At 37.7% G+C, this 18,740-nt stretch overlaps 1 protein-coding gene and 1 long non-coding RNA gene across 3 annotated transcripts in view; one reads left to right on the forward strand and one right to left on the reverse strand.

Moving 5' to 3' along the window:
* Positions 1-4,735, forward strand: part of LOC112488051 (uncharacterized) — a 7,494-nt gene extending 2,759 nt beyond the window's left edge. Inside the window, exons 2-3 of the long non-coding RNA XR_003051744.1 lie at positions 3,526-3,552; positions 3,721-4,735. This is a non-coding gene — a long non-coding RNA (uncharacterized LOC112488051). The remainder of the gene's footprint in view (positions 1-3,525; positions 3,553-3,720) is intronic.
* Positions 4,736-9,953: 5,218 nt separating this feature from the next.
* On the reverse strand, positions 9,954-16,764 carry LOC103387577 (chromatin complexes subunit BAP18-like). Of its 2 annotated transcripts, none has more exons than XM_008322291.2 (5): positions 16,671-16,764; positions 13,439-13,533; positions 12,873-13,087; positions 12,611-12,718; positions 9,954-10,510 (listed from the first exon to the last, which is right to left on the reverse strand). In XM_008322291.2, the coding sequence occupies exons 2-5, from the start codon at positions 13,474-13,476 to the stop codon at positions 10,446-10,448; spliced, it is 426 nt and encodes a 141-aa protein (XP_008320513.1). In that variant the 5' UTR covers positions 13,477-13,533; positions 16,671-16,764; the 3' UTR covers positions 9,954-10,445. The 2 variants fall into 2 exon arrangements, with proteins under 2 accessions (XP_008320513.1, XP_008320504.1); XM_008322282.3 differs by having other exon boundaries at positions 16,391-16,726.
* Between the last annotated feature and the right edge of the window lie 1,976 nt (positions 16,765-18,740).

Raw genomic sequence — 18,740 nt, forward strand, 5'->3', positions numbered from 1 at the left:
CTTTTTGAAACTACTTCAAAGGCACTTAGCAATACTAAGAGCTACTTGTTTGATACAAACATCCCAAACAATGTAATAATAATAAGTTCTGGGACATACAATAGTAGACACTCTTCTTACAATGGTCATTGCACCCATTTGAATATCATTGCAAGTGTAACTGATTCAAAAAGCACATTAATGTACAATTTTTGACCCTCTTGTTGACTAGTTTTATTTTTAGAGAATACCCCGTTGGCACCTTAGGTAGTCCACAGGGGCTCTCAGGTGCCCCTGGTTTACAGGGGTCACCATTGTATTGTAAAATATGTACGGTAAGTTATTGACAATGTGGCCAGTTTCCAACTGGGCCAATAAAATTCCTATCTAAAAAGAGCACAAGTACAGAGTAAAATGGGACTAAAATGTTTGTATAGTTTTTATTTAACAGAAAAATAAAAAAAATGTACATTCATATGTAAAATACTTTATTTTAGCCAGTTTAAATTCTGCCATTGTGTATTCAGTAATGGGGTGAGTCCTTGCTCGTGTCAGTCACTATGGTTTAGGCCTTAAACTAGTGTTTAGAGCTCTAAATGGTGCATCTACTAGTCTGTTCTGTGTCCGAGAGACAATATTCAGAGGTCAGAAATGTCACATTTTATCGTTTGAGCATTAAAACAATGTCTGTGTCTTATTTTCTGGGTGTGTGTACGTGTGCACACAGAACAGATGGGGGGTGGGCAGGACCAAGGTTGTCGTTCTGGTAAAATAGTGCAGTTTAAGTGCAGCACTTTCAGCACTCTGAGGATTGGCCACCTTCCCGCCATCTCGCATATTGCGACCAAATTACATGAAAAAATACAGCAAAGTTGAACAATCCCTGAGTTCAGCCCTCAATGACCCGGTGCAGCGCGATTTTGCTTCAATAACAAGTCACCTGTTTTTGTCCAGCTTTTTCCTCTCTGACTGACTAGATTTGCACGACAGACTGTTGCCCTCATGTCTCTCCAGGCCCTTGCTGTGGTTTTATGGTTTTTATTTTGAAAGTCACCATTGAATGGGGCTTCTCTAATGGTTTGTGAGAGCGGAGTGCGCTTCCTCTCAGCCACACTTTCTTCATTTTATCCCCCACCTCCCTCTCGTCTTCATCCTCAGCCTTTTTCCTTTCAGTCTGAAAGCCGAGCAGCTTGGCAGGCTTACAGCTCAGAGCTCAAGCACTGCACGGCAGCCTGGGCCACCTACCACAAATTTTTATTTTTTATTCCCCAACCGTGGCTTGGATAAACCCCTCCTTTTACACCTGTCTTGCACACAACCACAGGGTCCTCCTGATTTTTTTGTAGATTTTTTGGTCGCCCAGGAAATGTTGATTTGTATTGTAGAAAGTGATGGCCAGGGAAAAAGGCTGCAGCTCTTTAGGTTTTTATGCCTACCGAGCCTCCTGCCTATCTCAGTGTGCGTAGCTGGGGCTCCAGTGAGGCAGCAGACAGCACTGAGGAGGACTGGGACACACACACTGTCACAGCTTGAAGGAGAAGTTAGGAAGGCACAGAAAAGCAAGTTAATTTTTGGGGGGCCAATTTTTTATTTTTTCTTGAATTGGGATCCAAATCCCCCTTCCTCCCTTGACACCCCTGACACTCACTCTTCCTAGGAAAGGAGCTGGTCAGGCCTTTTTTTTCTGTCTCTCTGTCTGTATTGTAGAGTGGGTATGTTCCCAGTGACATGTGGATTGGATAGTGATGCTTCTTTTTCTTTTTATTGTCATTGTCTAGTCGTCCTGTAGTGAAAATGGTGTTCATTGTGTTGTGTGTTTATTTGAATAATGTGCAAGTGCTGGTTCGTGTTTGATTTGTGTCATTGACACTTTTAGAAGTAAATTCACAAAAACTGGAGTTGAGACAGATTTGGAACTAGATAACTGCCAGTGTATTTTTGTCAGTTGGTACCTTCAATTTGGACGACAGTGTCTGCACTAGGTGGTAAGTTGACCTTTTTGTTTTTAACGGATTCTGTTGCTGTGCCTTCAGAAAAAGCAGCAGGCCAGAGGAGGGTGGTTCTTCCCCGCACTGCTTTTACCGCACTTTTTCTACAACTGTAGTCCCCCTCCAACTCCCTCTGTCTCTCTCTCTCTCTCTCTCTCTAGCTATCTCTCTCTCCCTCTCTCTCTCTGTGTCTCTCCTCTTATCTCTGTTTATTTCTTACTGTCTTTAAATAAATGTAGAAGTCGGGGTCTAAATATAACAGTTGTTTCCCGGTGCTCTATTAGCTGACAAGACCTCTTGTGTAAACTCCACTTGCCTTGGCTAATATTTTTTTCTCATTGACCATGGAAGATATCATTTGATCAGTAAGAGGCTTCGGCTTCTGCAGTGTATACCTGCTGTTTCACTACTTTATCAATCAATTTTAATATTTGTTTGTTACTTAAGTCCAACTGTTGGCTGAAAAAGTGAGGGTAAATGCTTATAAACACATTGATAGTTTAACTTGAACTGATTATTGGACAAATACCAAACTGAAGCATCACCATCGTTAAAAAGAAAATTCTGTTCCCCAGTTTTGTGATGCATTTCATCGGGCACTTCAACTTTCAACATTGTACAACATACATATTTTAAACTAATTCAAAATGTTATTAATGTTCCTTTTTTTGACAACATATAGAGTTATTTGTTCTTTGATATTAGCATAGCAATCTGACTTTTATATTGCTTGTTTGTTCAAGCCACAAACTTAATATTTGATTGTGTATTGTTCCTTGATTTTAATAAATTATATTCCAAAGTAGCCCTAAAACTTAAAACCTAAACTTAGCCCTAAAAATTTTGAGATACATTGTCTTTGGCATATGTACAAAAAAATGGTAACGGTATGGGCATGTTTTTTCTTCTCCCAGCTGTAAATATTGGAATATAAGATGAAAAATTGTCAATTGAAAGTACAACAAAAATGTACTTTAAAACGTATTAGGAAAAATGCGATGTAGTAGTTAGCACTGAGAACTAGCAAGAATATTGTTGCTGTTCTTGCTCAGGCATTCAATTATTGGGTGAACATGCAAAATTCACATAGAACAGGCATTCGGTTATTGGGTGAACATGCAAAATTCACATCATGTCTGAATGTTAGTGTGAATGGTTGTTTGTGTGTACTGTGTCCGTGACCCTACAGGTGGACTGGCATTCACCATTAGACCGAAGACATCCATTTGGCAATGACAGGTTCAAAGAACTCATATTATTAGCGCGAGGGTTGTCAGGAGAACCATTTACAAAGAGAGGCTTGAAAATAATAGAAAATTCATCCACTTTATTCTACCTCTACATTCGTGGAACAAGTCAATTTTGTTGCTGCCGTTTTTAATTTAATAAAGTGCATGTGTAAAATGGATAAAGCAGGGGACAACGATTTTTTTCACATAACACATCGGCCTCCTGTTGACAGTGAGAAAGAGAGACACAACTTTTTATAGAACAACATTGTTCAACATTGTTATGGATTATTTCCTGTGTCTCTAATCTGTCTCTTTTATTATTCCAGAGTCTCTTTCATAACATTTTGTTGAAGGTAAGAAGCTGCTTGATTATTCACAATATCTCGTTTAATTTCACTTTTAAAATCAGAATCTGTCAGAAAAAATATTAAATATTATTTAAAAAAAACATACAGGCTTTTTCCTTTTAACAGTCTCAACATAAATGTTATTGTGTCTTTTTTTCTCTTTTTCAATGTCAGATGGAGGCAAAGAGCATATATGCCCAGGGGGCGCTCTAGCAGCACATCATGATTTGCAGATCTGAACTTGAATCACTCCAAATCATTGTGTGCTGCCACTGTGAACCCTGGCTCCACAGCGCCCCCCCAGGAGCTGCTGTACTCCATGTTTCTTATACTTATGACTTAAGTGACTGGCTACTTCCTTTGAAAGGTAAACGCTATAGGAGCTGGTCGTTGCTCTGCGTGATTTTTATTGAATTTTTTCCCCCCAGTTTTTCTCTTGTAAACCAAGAGTATTTTCTTCTTGTCAGTATCAGTTTTTCAACGTATTTCTTATGCTGTGTATTTTAAATATGATGGAACTGAGCAAATGAGAAACTAGACGAAGTTTTAACACCGGACGCTGACATATTCTGACTTCCAGGTTTTTTGTTTTGTTTTGTTTGGGGGGTTGTTTGTTTTTGATGTTTATAGCTTGTGGGTTTGTTTGTTTTTGATGTTTATAGCTTGTACCAAGTGTCTACCAGGAAAATTGTAATTATTCTTTTTAGACTTAGAACCCAGCTGCAAAGCTTCATCTCCATGTGGCGACACATGCTATTTCTGGCTCTTTTGTTAATCATTTTAGAATTAAAACCAGTTCTAGATATCAGAGTTGAATTTAACAAATATTATACAGTATAATACCTATTAGACCTAGGTAGACTAGAGCGTTTTGTTGTTTTTTTTTTCACGGGAGGGGTGTAAAGCATTTCCAAACTACTGTATATTTTAGTTAAAGACTACGTGGTGGCGTGGTGGTTGGCCCACTTGCCATACAGCAATTAGACCTCTGGTTCACCATTCACCACATGCCTTTTTACACAGCGCTGCACGTTCTCTGCATGTGTGCATTGGATTTTTCTAGCCAATTGCACTCCCCCAGCTAAACAATGCATGAATGTGAGCCTGAAAGGTTTGTGTTTTTCGGACCAGGACATTTTTTTGGAGTAATTGTTAGTAGTGTGAGAAGCAGCAATCACCAATAAGCAAATTTTGAGTAATTGTTAGTAGTTTGAGAAGCAGCAATCACCAATAAGCAAAAAAAAAACCTACCTTTTTTGTTTTACAAGTACTGTATTATAAAAATGGGCTGTAGTCATGATGAGTAGAGAGTGAACAACTCAGTCCGTCAAACTAGGCTGTTAAATCTTTTAAGAATGTGGCTAAGGCTGTCCAAGTTGCTCTCATTAGCCTATAGGCTTTGCCTTGTGTAAACCTAAAAAAAGCAAGCAGCCCACCTCGCATTACACTGTGCGGAATTGCACACCTGTGAAAGCATGCTATAGCTCATTATTTCAGAAAGACATCTAATTATCTCTATCTGTTTTGTCCAGTGGATAATCTGGGTTACTGTCTATGGCAACTGGTTGGTAGTGATGCGTGGATAAACAGCCCTACAATTTATATTGATGTAAAACAGCTGTGATTTGAGCCTTGTTTTGAGAATAGTAATAATATATTTACTGTCAGTACCACAGCTGAAAGTAAGATTTCTAAATGCAGACGCATTCAGCAATTGTTTAAATATTTTTTTAATATATATATAATGAATTAATGACTAATCCAATGGCTGCTGGAGATTACATTTGATTAGAGTAGATTAAACTTTATAGTTTTAAATTGTTTTATGGCAGTAAGGACTGTATAAATGAAAAAGGCCTATTGAATGCAGAGGAAATATAAAATAAGAATGTAATATAATGTTAAAATAAAAGTAGGAGAATACCACTTTAATTGACTGTTTGAAGATATTTATACATGAACAAAATATGTTGCCCTTTAATCATTGACAGATAAGGATATACTGCAGGTGTGTATCACTATCTAAAGTTGGCCCCCGTTACTGACACAGTAGTACAAGTTACAGTATATTTTAATGTTATCCTTCATGATATGTTTCCAGCATTGTCTATTTTTAGCTTGTCAGTATGGAATGAGATTGCTACATCATACATCATACATTTTTATTATGTCCATTTAAGTTGATTGCTATACGTCATACATTTTTATTATGTCCATTTAAGACACAAGACTTGTCCTCTGTGGTGGCTTGACTATGGGCATGTGATTTGTACATATCGCCCAGCTGTATTTGCACTTGTAGTTTCTAGTTGTTGTGTCATGTTCTAGCTGACAAACTTAAACTCCCGAAACAACAACATCTACTGTAACATCCGTACTCTTGTTTCAGACCAGAGGTTCCCAATCTTTTCCTGCATCCCCTCACCCACCCTCCCTTCTGTAAACAGGACAGTCGTTGAGCCGTGCCCACATATTGACACATTCCCGGCTAATTCAGGTCTACTTTATCCAGAGCAGGGGGGGCTGTGTCCCCCTCTTGCAACAGATCTGCACCACCTGCAAGGACACACCCCACTTCGTAAACCACAGTTTAAAGACGAAAACGAATGATATAAAAAGTATAAAAAATAAAAAAAAATCTATATAAAAACATAAAGAAAACCAAATGTTCAATAATGCTTTTGTGAATAATTTCGAAATGGAAAAATAAAAATACAGCAATTACAAGTTGGTAAATTGATAAAAACAATAAGTGATTTTTCAGCAATTTAGAATAGAATTCACATGTATGCATTTAGTAAAAACTTTTATCCAAAGTAACTTACAAGAGAAGGATTAACAATCAAGAATGTGGTTTCTCTGGGAATCGAACCCATGACACTGCTTCGAAGGCAGACATGCTAATTGCTACACTATGGAACTCTTTGGTAGCCGTTATTTAAACCCTGAAGATTTTTTTCTGATTTTTTTTTTTTTTTTTGCTGTTGATTAAAAGGCAAGCGAACACATTTTTATGTTTTAATTTTTAATTGTGTAAAATGAGAAATAATATTGACAACCCAATGATTATAAGTCGCTCTGCTCCCCAGCTCTGGAACTCTCTACCCCCCCGTCTTGAGGAACATCAATTCACTCCCACAATTCAAGTCTGCACTTAAAACTCATCTGTTTAAAACTGCCTTCTCCATCTGATGTTTCACTGCTGTATTTTAACTTGTTCTTAATGTTTTAATGTTTAATTGTTTTATAATGTTGTGTTGTTATCTTTGTATTCACTGTAAGGTGTTCTTGGGTGACAGAAAGACACCTATAAAATAAAATGTATTATTTATTAGTATTATAAAAACGGCAATTTTAGACTGAATCACAGAAAGAAACACAACTAAAGATTATAAAAATGGTCCAAATCAATAAATTCCTAAATAATTAAGCAATAGATGAATTTAGCAAAAACCATATGATGAAAGCCCAATCAAGCTAAGTTTGGCCAGAAATAAAAAAAACAAAATCTCACAGGTAGTAACAGCAACAAAAAATTCCCAAAAAATATATATTTTAAATGTTATGGTTAAAATATAGCCTCAAACTAGAATCAATTTAATACTTAAAAAAAAAATTTAATTGAAAAAACTGAAATTTGCAAAATTCGGATTTGCGTGAAAGTTACATGTGAAAAATTAAATTGGGAACAATTGGATTAGTTTAGTAATTAAAAGAAATGCTAAATATGCCAATATGGGCCACTTGTAATCTAAGGAGACCCACAGGCTTTTTCCACTTAACTCATAGGCACAAACGTGGCATTAAACTTTTTTTGTATTAAAAAAAAAACATTATATACAAATACAAAACAATTTGAGTAAAATTAATTTTTTGTTGAGGGGAATGCCTGAGTATCACTTTATTGCAAAAAGATCAAGTTAAATTTGAGCTAAATAAGATTTGTGTGTATATATTACTTTGATGTATCACAGAATATACTGTATTTCAGTGTCCATTAGATCATGTTTTCATGACCATTTTGATCATTTCTTAAAAAAAGGTATTGTGATCTTTCAATTGTTGGCCAATTACTCACTGGCATAAAAGAGCCGGGTCCCGAGACAGAACCATTGAAGAATCATTACTTTACTGAATCATGTGTGTGTGTGCGTAATATTGCAGTCAGTGTGTCTGGCTGTAGCAGCACTTCATTACTGGCAGTTCTCTTTGTTTTGCCAGTTTGATATGTGCTGCTTCTGTCTGACAGACACTTTTCTGCATAACATGTCAGTACTTTAACCCCCCTTTCTCATGATGCACATAAGTGAATTATTGAAAAATAAGTTTACTATACAAACCTCAAAGCTGACTTGACCACTGTGTTTAAATAGTAGTTCTTCTGAAAATAAATATTAAAGACCAGCATCTAAAAAAATTAAATGTATTTGATTTAATTTGTTAAATTCTTGAGGTTTAATTCAATGATGCCTCACACTTCTCTTACATCCATCCATCCATCCATTTTCATCCTCTTATCCGTTACCGGGTCGCGGGGGCAGCAGTCGCCACCCAAATCACAATGCACCGTACCAACCCCCCTAAACCTTCCTGCGGGTGGTGAGTCCACTGAATTTGAACTTGCCCAGGAGGTGAACCGTGGGGTTCTTCTCTTACATGATAACATGTAATATTGCATCTAATATGTAATTAATAAATACAGAATGTATATATATATATTTTCTATTACTTTATCATTCACAAGTTTCAGTCCTGTTTAGTAGAATAGGATGCCAACAGCAGAAGATAAAAGACTTGTCACACAAATTGACTCTGGTCATATGTTGACTATTAGTACTACATAGGACCCCTCAGGTGTCTGATATAAACTGAAATCACAGAAATTGAGTGTTGTCTTTTTGGGGGTGGACGGGGCGGGGTTGTTAGCGGATTTTCTTTTTTCTCTTTTTGTATTTGAATCTTATTTCAATACTTAACAGCTGGTAATGCCATTATGTGTATTATTAGTACTTGTGTATTATGTATATTTATTACACATGAAGCGAAATATTTCGAGCTTTTATTTCTTGTTAATCATTTTGATCATTATGGCTAACAGATAATGAAAACCCCAAACTCAGTGTCTCAGGTAATTAGAATATTGTGAAAAGTTCAATATTAGAAACTCACGGTGTTACAACCTGAGTAGCCTATTAACTTGAAAGACCTGCAAAGGTCTCTCAGTCTGGGTCAATGGGCTCAAGCTCAAGTAAGCTCACAATCATGGAGAAGACAACTGACTTAACAGATGTCTAAAAGATTCAAAAAAGAGAGAATTAAAACAAGAGCCATCATTGACGTCCCTCACTAGAAGGGTAAGCCCTAAAACGTCATTGCTTAAGATACTGGGTGTTCAGAGTGCTGTATCCAAACGTATTCATAAAAATTGAGTGGAAGGAAAAGGTGCACCAGCAAAGTAAATAACTGCTGTTTTTGGTAGGACTGTCAAGCACATACATTCAATATGGATGAAGTTGGAGTCAGCACATCAAGAGCCACTATGCAAAGAGAAATCCTAGAAATAAGGTGCAAATGTTGCATCCTTAAAGTCAAGCCACTCGTGAACCAGAGACAGTGGCAGAGGCGTCTTACCTGGGCTGGACAGAAAAAGACTGTCCCAGAGTATGGAAGGAGGGAGGAAGAGAGGAACAGAATCCACCTTGCTCCAAGTCCAGTGTGAGGTTTCAGTCAGTGATTTGGTGGTATGTCACCTGATGGTGTTTGTCCACTGTGTTTTCTGAAGTCCACGGTCGACGCAGCCAATTGCCAGGAAATGGTACAGCACTTCATGCCTACTTCTGCTGACTGAAGCTTAGTGGAGATGCTTATTTCATTTTCCAGCAGGACTTTGTACCAGCCTACTCTGCCAAAGGTACCAAGAGCTGGTTCGATGCCCAATGTTAGTTATTCAGTTTAGTCCTCATCTTGACACACAGGCAGGCCGCAAAAGACAGGGGTCACATAATCCATGCACAAAGAGGCCCACCCAAGTACTGCGTGAATAGATATATATACAGTGCATACTTTTCAGAAGCCTGACATTTTTAAATTCATCTTACTAAGTTTTGTATATGTATATATATGTATGTAGTACATATGTATATATCTATGTATATATATATTACATATGTATATAACTATGTATACATATATTAAAGTGAGTCACTTTTTGCGATGATCGACAAAAAGTATTGAAATATTTCATGATATTCACATTTATTTGCAATGCATGTTTATACAGTATATTTGAAATATTCTTATATATGGCAAAAAACCCCACAGATTTCACACATCAATCAGGAAGGCTGTTGAATTTTGGTAGAATATACCAATTTTGAATCCAGTCCACCAAAGACAAAAAGACGGCATTGACAAGACAATTATCTACTTTTTATAAATATTTGACAAAATAAGACTACAATGTTTTGGCCCTAATTTTAAAGCAGCTTGAAAACTGTTGCCAGCATATGTGATTGTATTTTTATAAACACAGGTCTTAACTACAAAACAACATGCACAATTACTAGACGGAGACAGACTATTTAAGTCGTATAAATGAGCGTCAAATGTACGCATGTGGACAAGTAACAGGAAAAGTACAACTTGACCACTTAAACTAATACTGTAAATACTCAGTGATACATTTACTACAAAAGTTTCCACGACAAAATAGACTTGACTTTAAAACCAACAAAGCAGTCGATGCATTTCTTTTTTATTCCGCTTCATGAATTGTCTTTTTAAAAAATGTCAGAAAGATGTGAAATTTAAATTGGTCTTCTCCCAGTCTGTGGTATTTCTCCCTCCCAATAAAACAATCCATTAATTGTCCATGTAAAGAGGGCACAGGAAGTGATGTCTTAACAGGAGAGCAGAGGGAGATCACTGGAATTTATGATGAGGCTTGAATCCAGGTTCAGGCTGTCTGTGGGTACAACATAAAGCATAGCAAATTTTACAGAATGTACATCGTAACACAGTGGACAGTACAGGACAGCACTAAAATGATTCCATTCCTCCAGCTGCGAGAATTCACCAACATGTCTGTGAATCAGACTTTTGTTTTCTAATTCAGTGGACCCAAACTTTTTTTTGAATCAAGGACCAGTTGGCCCTGACCGGTCAAGCTGTCCAGTCAACTGGGTAAGCAACTTCTATGGAGATGACTGACGGTCATCTTGACAGTAGTCTTAGGTTCGGTATTTGTTAAGAATCTCACAATTCAATTCGATACAATTTCAATGAAATATTTATCTGAATGCTTCTATATCAATGCAGTATCTAGTAGAAAACGAGAGTAGAAAGTAGAAAGAGTTGCATTGTGTATTTGTAGATTTAGAAAAGGCATGCAACAAAGTGCCAAGAGAGGAATTGTGGTTTTGTATGAGGAAGTCAGGAGTGGCAGAGAAGTAGGAGTGGAAGGACAGAAGACTTCAAGGTGGAGGTGGGACTACATCAAGGATCGGCCCTGAGCCCCTTCTTGTTTGGTTTGGTGATGGATAGATTGACAGGTGAGGTTAGACAGGAGTCCCCATGGACTATGATGTTTGCAGATGACCTTGTGAGCTGATGTGAGTGTGGGAAGCAGCTAGAAGAGAATCTAGAGAGGTGGAGGTTTGCACTAGAAAGAAGAGGAATGAAGGTCAGCTGCAGCAAGACAGAGTACATGTGTGTAAACGAAAAGGTGAACAGTGAAATAGTGAGGTTACAAGGAGCAGAGGTGGTGAAGGTGCAGGAGTTTAGGTACTTAGGATCAACTGTTCAGAGCAGAGGAGAAGGGAAAGGTTTACAGGATGGCGCTGAGACCAGCCATGATGTATGGTTTAGACTAGAGACATTAGCAATAGGCAGAAGACAGGAGGAGGAGCTGGAGGTGGCAGAGTTAAAGATGCTAAGATTCTCTTTAGGAGTGACAAGAATGGACAGGATCAGGAATGAGGTCATTAGAGGGACAACACAGACAGGACAGTTTGGAGAAAAAGCTAGAGAAGCCAGATTGAGATGGTTTGGACATGGGCAGAGGAGGGACAGTGGATACATTGGGAGAAGAATGTTAGAGATGGAGCTACCAGGTAGGAGACAAAGAGGAAGACCAAAGAGGAGATATATGGATGCAGTGAGGGAGGACATGCAGATAGTTGGAGTCAGAGGAGAAGATGCAGAGAACAGCGTAAAATGGAAAACAATGATTCGCTGTGGCAACCCCTGAAAAAGGGACAAGCTGGAAGGAAAAAAAGAATAAGTGTTTATTTTATTGTTTAATTTAAGTATTTAACATAATTTCCGAACTATTGAGCACACCTATAAGCTACACCCACTAAATTCAAAAAGAAAAAAATAATTGTACATATAAAGGCCACACTTCTCTATAAGCCACAGGTGTCCACGTTGTAACATGGGATATTTATATATATACTTTTTTTTTTACTTTTCATTAAATAAATGCTTTTTTCCAAACAGTGCCTGTAACACGGCTGGTTACATGTTAGCTCTTTCCTGCTTCAGCACCCCGATCGTAGTTGGAATGCCCAGGGGAGACTTAGTGATCTGCTCCAGTGCCGAAGCTAACATTAGCTCCAGGGCTAACTCCCTTTACTTTGTGCTTGTCCGCAGCAGAGGTAAAGGAAAACAGGGAAGTGGGGGACAGTTCAGACATACGCTACTAGTATAAATCACAGTAGCCTACGAGAAAACTAATTGTTCGCCAGCGGTATGAACTTCATTAGCCCGTAAAAATCCATAAATTAGCAGCATCATTGTTTAAGCTGCATGGTTCAAAGTGTGTGAAAAAAGTAGCGGCTTATAGTCCGGAAATTAGGGTATTGGAGTTTATATGAGAATGTAAACGTAATTGTATTTTATTTCACTGTCTTTTTATTGTTGTTTTGAAAAAAAGGCACTTAGTGACAGTATTGAAAATAAATGGACAGATTGCAATACACCCACCTACCTTCGGACCTTTGACTCCTGCACTTGTCTTTTTAGACCTTAATATTTGCTTAAATACCAGTTCAGAAAAATTCACCTTGATCAAAGTTGTTGAGCTTTTTGGAGTTGGACACTTCACATAGTCCTTCAATGTCTACGAGGTCGCTGTTGACGTCTGAGTCATTTAAAGCACTCAGGGTCACGTCTACACACACACACACAAACGTAAGAATCGTCACTTTACAAACATTGTTACACAGACTATACTAAAAAACAAACTGCTGTAAAAAGTTAATCATTGATTGACAATTTGTGACCAATAATTGTTAGCAATCGTGACTTCGTACTGTTGAACTTACTTGCTGTCTTCTGTTTCTTTAATGGGGCAGTGTTGGGGCCAGGACTTTGAAATCCAGTGGCCAAAACCACCTGAGCTGTGGATCCAGAAATGACACTGGGTGTGGACACAGCAACAGTGGATTTTTTAGTGACCTTCTTTGTCCTGTCATTGGAGGGAGGCGCCAGAGCTCCGTCTTCATACAGCTTCCTCTTGACTGTGCTCTTAGCATGACCACTAGAGGAAGAACAGGAAGTAAAGTTGTTTAATGGTAATGGAATGAAGCCTTCACTAACACATGCTGGGCATTGAGATTATATTTTAAGATCCAGTGGCAGCTTGCACACCGCCAGGGGTATTCGCGCTACACTTTAGGCATCATTGTATTAGAGCAACGACAAGTGTATAGACGGAGAAATAATAGGATATCCACTGTTGGGCATGTCTAAAATGTTCACGGCTTACAGTTTACAGTAAGCAAGTACCAATAAATCCAGCCAAAGTGTTTTTCCACAAATGAAACAGTTCTTAATAAGCTTTATCAAATACTCATCAATGTACTTTGTAAAAACACATTTATTAGGTTACCCTGTAGGACTGGAATCCACCACTGGATGCAGCTGCATTGTGAGCTCTCCTAGTTTGGTGAAGGCAGCTCCAGCTGCCGAGAAGATCTCTCCAACCTGGAAGAAAAAAATTTTTTTTCTTCAAATAATCACACAACAAGGAGAATTTATATGTGAGACTTCAAGGGGAAGTTGCAGGGTTTTTTTTAATTGTGTTTATCAGCATTGACCATGTAAGCTTTCCTAAGCTTTCCTTCCCCTGGCATGTAGATGGTGCCTAAGCTACTATTCAAACAACAACAACAAGTCTAAAGTTAGTATGAATCATATTAACTCGTAAACATCCATAATTTAGCAGCATCATTGCTTAAGCTGCAGGGTTCAAGGCATGTGAAAAAGTAGCAGCTTATAATCTGGGAATTACGGTACTTTTGTAGCATCTTATAATCTGGGAATTACGGTACTTTTACTTAAGTACATTTTGACAAGTATTTTACTTCACTACATTTGAAAAGAACCCGATACTGAGTAAAAAATTAAATGCGTCAACTGAAAGAAAATTACATGGGCGTAAGCCGATTTCCCACTATTAAAATGTAGTCAGTTAACGCTGACTATGAGACTATGTGACTGTCATTGGATGTTGACAGGTGCCGAACCAAAAAAGGATGTTTTTTTTTTTTTTGGAGGTTGAGGATTGCCAAGCAGATAGCTCCGGTGGAGCAGATGACTCAGAAAACGAAAAGAATCCTTAACTATATTATGATGGTATTAAAGATAGGGTGAGGCACCTCATGTTGCAGCCAGGTCGTTAAACAACATCCGACATTCTAAGTTGTGTCAGAGTATTTGTATTTGAAGTTGCAGATTGGATGTATGATGATGATTTGTCCTTGCATCAAGTAATTTAAAAGGAACTTTTACTCAATGTAAATTTTAAATGAAGTATTTTGTACTTTTACACGAGTAGATTTTTAGGTGGGTATCTTTACTTGAGTAGTGTTCAAACAAGGTAAAGATACTTTGACTTATTCCAGTTTTTAGTACTTTTTTCAAATTGGCTATTCCCATGACCTGTCATGTGGCAAGAGGAACAGACTAATGTACTGCTCTCCTACTGAGGAAGAATAGCGACTTTTTAAACTAAGATGCCTTTCACGCAAATAAATGAGTAATATACCACGCTGGGTGTCAATAAAATGGCAATAATTACAGAGTATTTTGCGATATTCTGCCCAATATTATGTCTTTTTTTTTTTGGCAAAAGGATGGGCTCAATCTGATCATTATTTCAATGAAGCAGTGAAACATGTTAAACATTTTGTAATAGTTATGATGTGGGAAATGCTAGTAAAATTGTTGCAATATTAAATTTGACTCTCCTTTTTTCTATTTTTGATCACTATATACACTATCACTTAAAAGTTTGGGGTCTCTTATTTTTTGAAGAGAGAGCACATTTTTAATCCATGAAGGTAACTTTAAATTAATCAGAAATACACTCCACACATTGTTAATGTGGTAAATGACTATTGTAGCTGCAAACATCTCGTTTTTAATGGAATATCTGCGTATACAGGCCTGATTCTAGAAACCATCACTCCTATGTTCTAATGGTACATTGTGTTTGCTAAATATGGTTAAAAAACCCATTGTACAATTATGGCAGCACAGCTGAAAACTATTTTGCTTGTTAGAGAAGATATAAAATTGGCCTTCCTTTCAAACCCATTGTACAATTATGGAAGCACAGCTGAAAACTATTTTGCTTAGTTAGAGAAGATATAAAATTGGCCTTCCTTTGAGCTAGCTGAGTATATCAGGCATCATATTTGTGGGTTGGAATTATACTCTTAGAACAGCCAGAAACTTTCATGTGAAACTGAGCAGCTTATTCTTGTTCTTAGAAATGATGGCTATTCCGTGCGAGAAATAGCCAACAAACTTGATAACATGGCAGCTTATTCTCTAGAAATAATGGCTATTCCATGTGAGAAATAGCCAACAAACTTGATAACATTGCCTAAAACAGTGTGTACTACTGCCATTAGAGAACAGCACAAACTGGAGTAGAAAGAGAGGTGGGAGGCCCCGGTCCACAACTGAGCAAGAATACAAGTTAATTAGAGACTTTAGTTTGAGGTCCTCAACTGGCAGCCTCATTAAATGGTACCCCCAACATCTACAGTGATGAGGTGACTCTGGCATCCTGGTCTTCTAGGTAGGAGTGGCGAAAAAGCCATATCTGAGGTTAGCCAATAAAAGAAAAGATTAATATGGGCAAAGGAACACATACATTGGACAGAGGAAGATGTAATGGAGTGCCCAGCTCAGTCAGCAGATCCCAACCCCATTAAGTTGTAGTGGTTGCAACTTGACAGCATTGTACGCCAGAAATGCCCATTAAGTCAATGTGGGAAGTACTTTAGGAAACAACGTCCTTGTCTCGACTATATGATATATGCATTTTCTAACTCTTTTTTATACAGTAAAAGTGTGGGTTTTAATGGAAAACACAAAATTTTGTGTGACCCCTAAACGTTTAAACGGTAGTGTTTATACAGCATTGTTTTATCGGCAACACAAAATTGCTGCGAAGGTTTGTTATGAAGATTATATTGATTATTGTTTGTTTTTTTTCTTAATATATTCGACAGATTTTACCGGCGGTTACAATAGTGTATACCTCGTTCTTTAAACACTCTTGTGGCGGTAGCAAATATGATACAGCGAAGTACTGTATGGATTGTACTATATTTTAAGTTCAGAACGGAAATTGCACTGTTAAAAATCTGTTTTAATCAACTGGCCGTAGAAATTCTTCCCACAATTTTTCAAGTATACTTTTCCTTAAGCTTCTTCTCTCCCAACATCTTAAAAAAATAATTTGCAGTTAAAGCAGCGCAGACGGTAGCTGTTTTATGCCTTTGTTAGCAAACTTTCCGTCGATATTTAAAAAAGACCATATACTTACTTTAGTTGACGCTGACGTCATTGTGCTTATTGTGCGGTAAGCAGTCCTTGGGTCCCTTTGACAGGGTAGTTACGATGCTAAGAGTTGAAAAGCATCAGTGATTGGAGCTAAGGTGCTTACAGCCCAAAAGCAGCGTCTGCGTGAGCGGCTGTTGCTACGCTAACATTGCTGCTCATTTGCTCACACAAAAACAGAAAATCTATAATAAAACTGGACGACGCGACCAAAGCTAATACACGGCAAGTGCAAAACAAGAATTAGGTTGTTTTTGGATACCTACAGTTATAGATGCTCTTTAACGGAAACCCCATGAATTTTAGGTCGTAGAGCAACTTCCTGTTTCCGCAATTACGTAAGGTCCTTAGTTTGTAGTTTTGTATTCTATTTGTAATATATGCTGTATGTAAGTAAGAAAATATTTAATATAACATTATAACAATTTATTGACGTCTCTTTGGTAAAAAAAATTGAAATACAAGTATTTTTTTCTTTTGAATGTCTATCCTTTTCGTCCTACGGTAAAACAATCTTCTTTTTTCTCTATCCTTTTCGTCCTACGGTAAAACAAAACATCTGAATACTACAGTTTAGTAGTCTTTTACAACATTTTTCAATAGTCTCATATAATTTGTTTCAATTATATCACGTCATGGAAAAGTCGTCAAAGCTGTTTTTTTCTTTCTTATTGATATGTCATATCAACAAGCCTTATGTGCAACATAATATATGCCTTTTTCATGTCAATGAACACTAGAGCCACTGTTTCCTTTTTAAGATGTGATTTCCTGAAATACTTTGTGCTTTCTTCTTGATTGTGACTGATAAGAAATTATGTGAATCAGTGGAACAACATCCATAGGTTAAAATATTAAATATTAAAAAAAAGGTATGTGTCTTCTTGATTTCTGCAAAGGCAGGCAGAGGTATATTTGTGATTCTATATGTAAATGTGAATGGACAAAAAATATATAGACCATAAAACATTTATATCTACTTAAGATAAGATAAAACATTACTAAAATGGAGAAATTCAGCACTTGCTTTTCCTAGTGATCAATGACCTGGTAGGCTTTGTGTTATACTAGTAGTGTGTGTCTGTCTGTGAGTGGCTTTGTGCGTATATATGTGTGGGGGGAGAGAGAACGGAAGTGAAAGTTGAGAGCAGTTTGAGCCCTGTCATATTGAAGCGTGAGTTGGTTATACAGGAGATGTTAAAACACTGTTTATGTTCTGTTATGCTCAGTGTTGCTGATAATAAAGACCCCAACTTCCCTGTTTCTGTTTACCTCTGCTGTGGACAAGCACAAAGCGAAGAGAGTTAGCCCTAATGAGTTAGTGGCTAATGTTAGCTTCAGCCCTGGAGCAGATCACTAAGTCTCTGCTGTGCATTTCAACTACGGTTGGGGCGCTGAAGCAGGAAAGAACGTGTAACCAGCCGTGTTACAGGCACTGTTCGGGAAAAAAACATTAATTTAATTAAAAGTGAAAAAAAATCTTTCTGTGTAAATATCTCATGTTAAAACATAGACACCTGCAGCTCATCGAGAAGTTTGGCATATATACTGTATGTACAATCTTATACACCTACAGGCAAAACATTAATTTAATTAAGTGACACAGACACCTGCAGCTCATCGAGAAGTGCGGCATATATACTGTATGTACAATCTTATTTTTCTTTTTAAATTGAATGTGTGCGGCTTATATTCAGGTGCGCTTAATAGTCCAGAAATTACGACACTTTAACAAATACACTGTAATTCCTAGTAAACATCTTATTTCCCTGTACAAAGGAGATAGTGTGTCCTACCAACTGTGGAACAACTGAAGAAGAACACTGAAATTGAAATTCAATTTCCCTGCCATTACCGGACCCTGTTTTGGAACCAGTGTACTAAGGTTATGATACAGTGAGGAAAGTAACATTGTGAATGAGTAATTGGACGTGTTTTAAACCTAAAGTCGACATCATTTGTTAACTTGATGCTTGGGGCAACAAGAGATGTGCCTGACTGCGCACACCTCTGGATTTTACCCATCACCAAAGCTCAAGCACCTGGGAAGCGTGGGCCGGTGCCATGCTCAGAGCACCTCAGTGGCAGCTGGTGGACTTGAAACTGAAACCCTCCAGACCCAAGTCTGCTTCCTTTGCCACCAAGCCAACACATTAATACTGGCCAATTCTGCAAATCAGAGTGGTGAGTCAGATAGTTGGAACCCTCTTGAGAACCTAAGGATTGCCGCAGCCACTGCCGTTGTCCCTTTAGTCACTGTGCTTTCAGATGACATGTTAAATATGTGTAAGATAAAGACATTAATAATCGGAGAAACTCACTCTGGTGTCCTGTAC

This window comes from Cynoglossus semilaevis, chromosome 1, assembly GCF_000523025.1.
Source record: "Cynoglossus semilaevis isolate Cse_v1.0 chromosome 1, Cse_v1.0, whole genome shotgun sequence".
Taxonomy (NCBI): Eukaryota; Metazoa; Chordata; class Actinopteri; order Pleuronectiformes; family Cynoglossidae; genus Cynoglossus; species Cynoglossus semilaevis.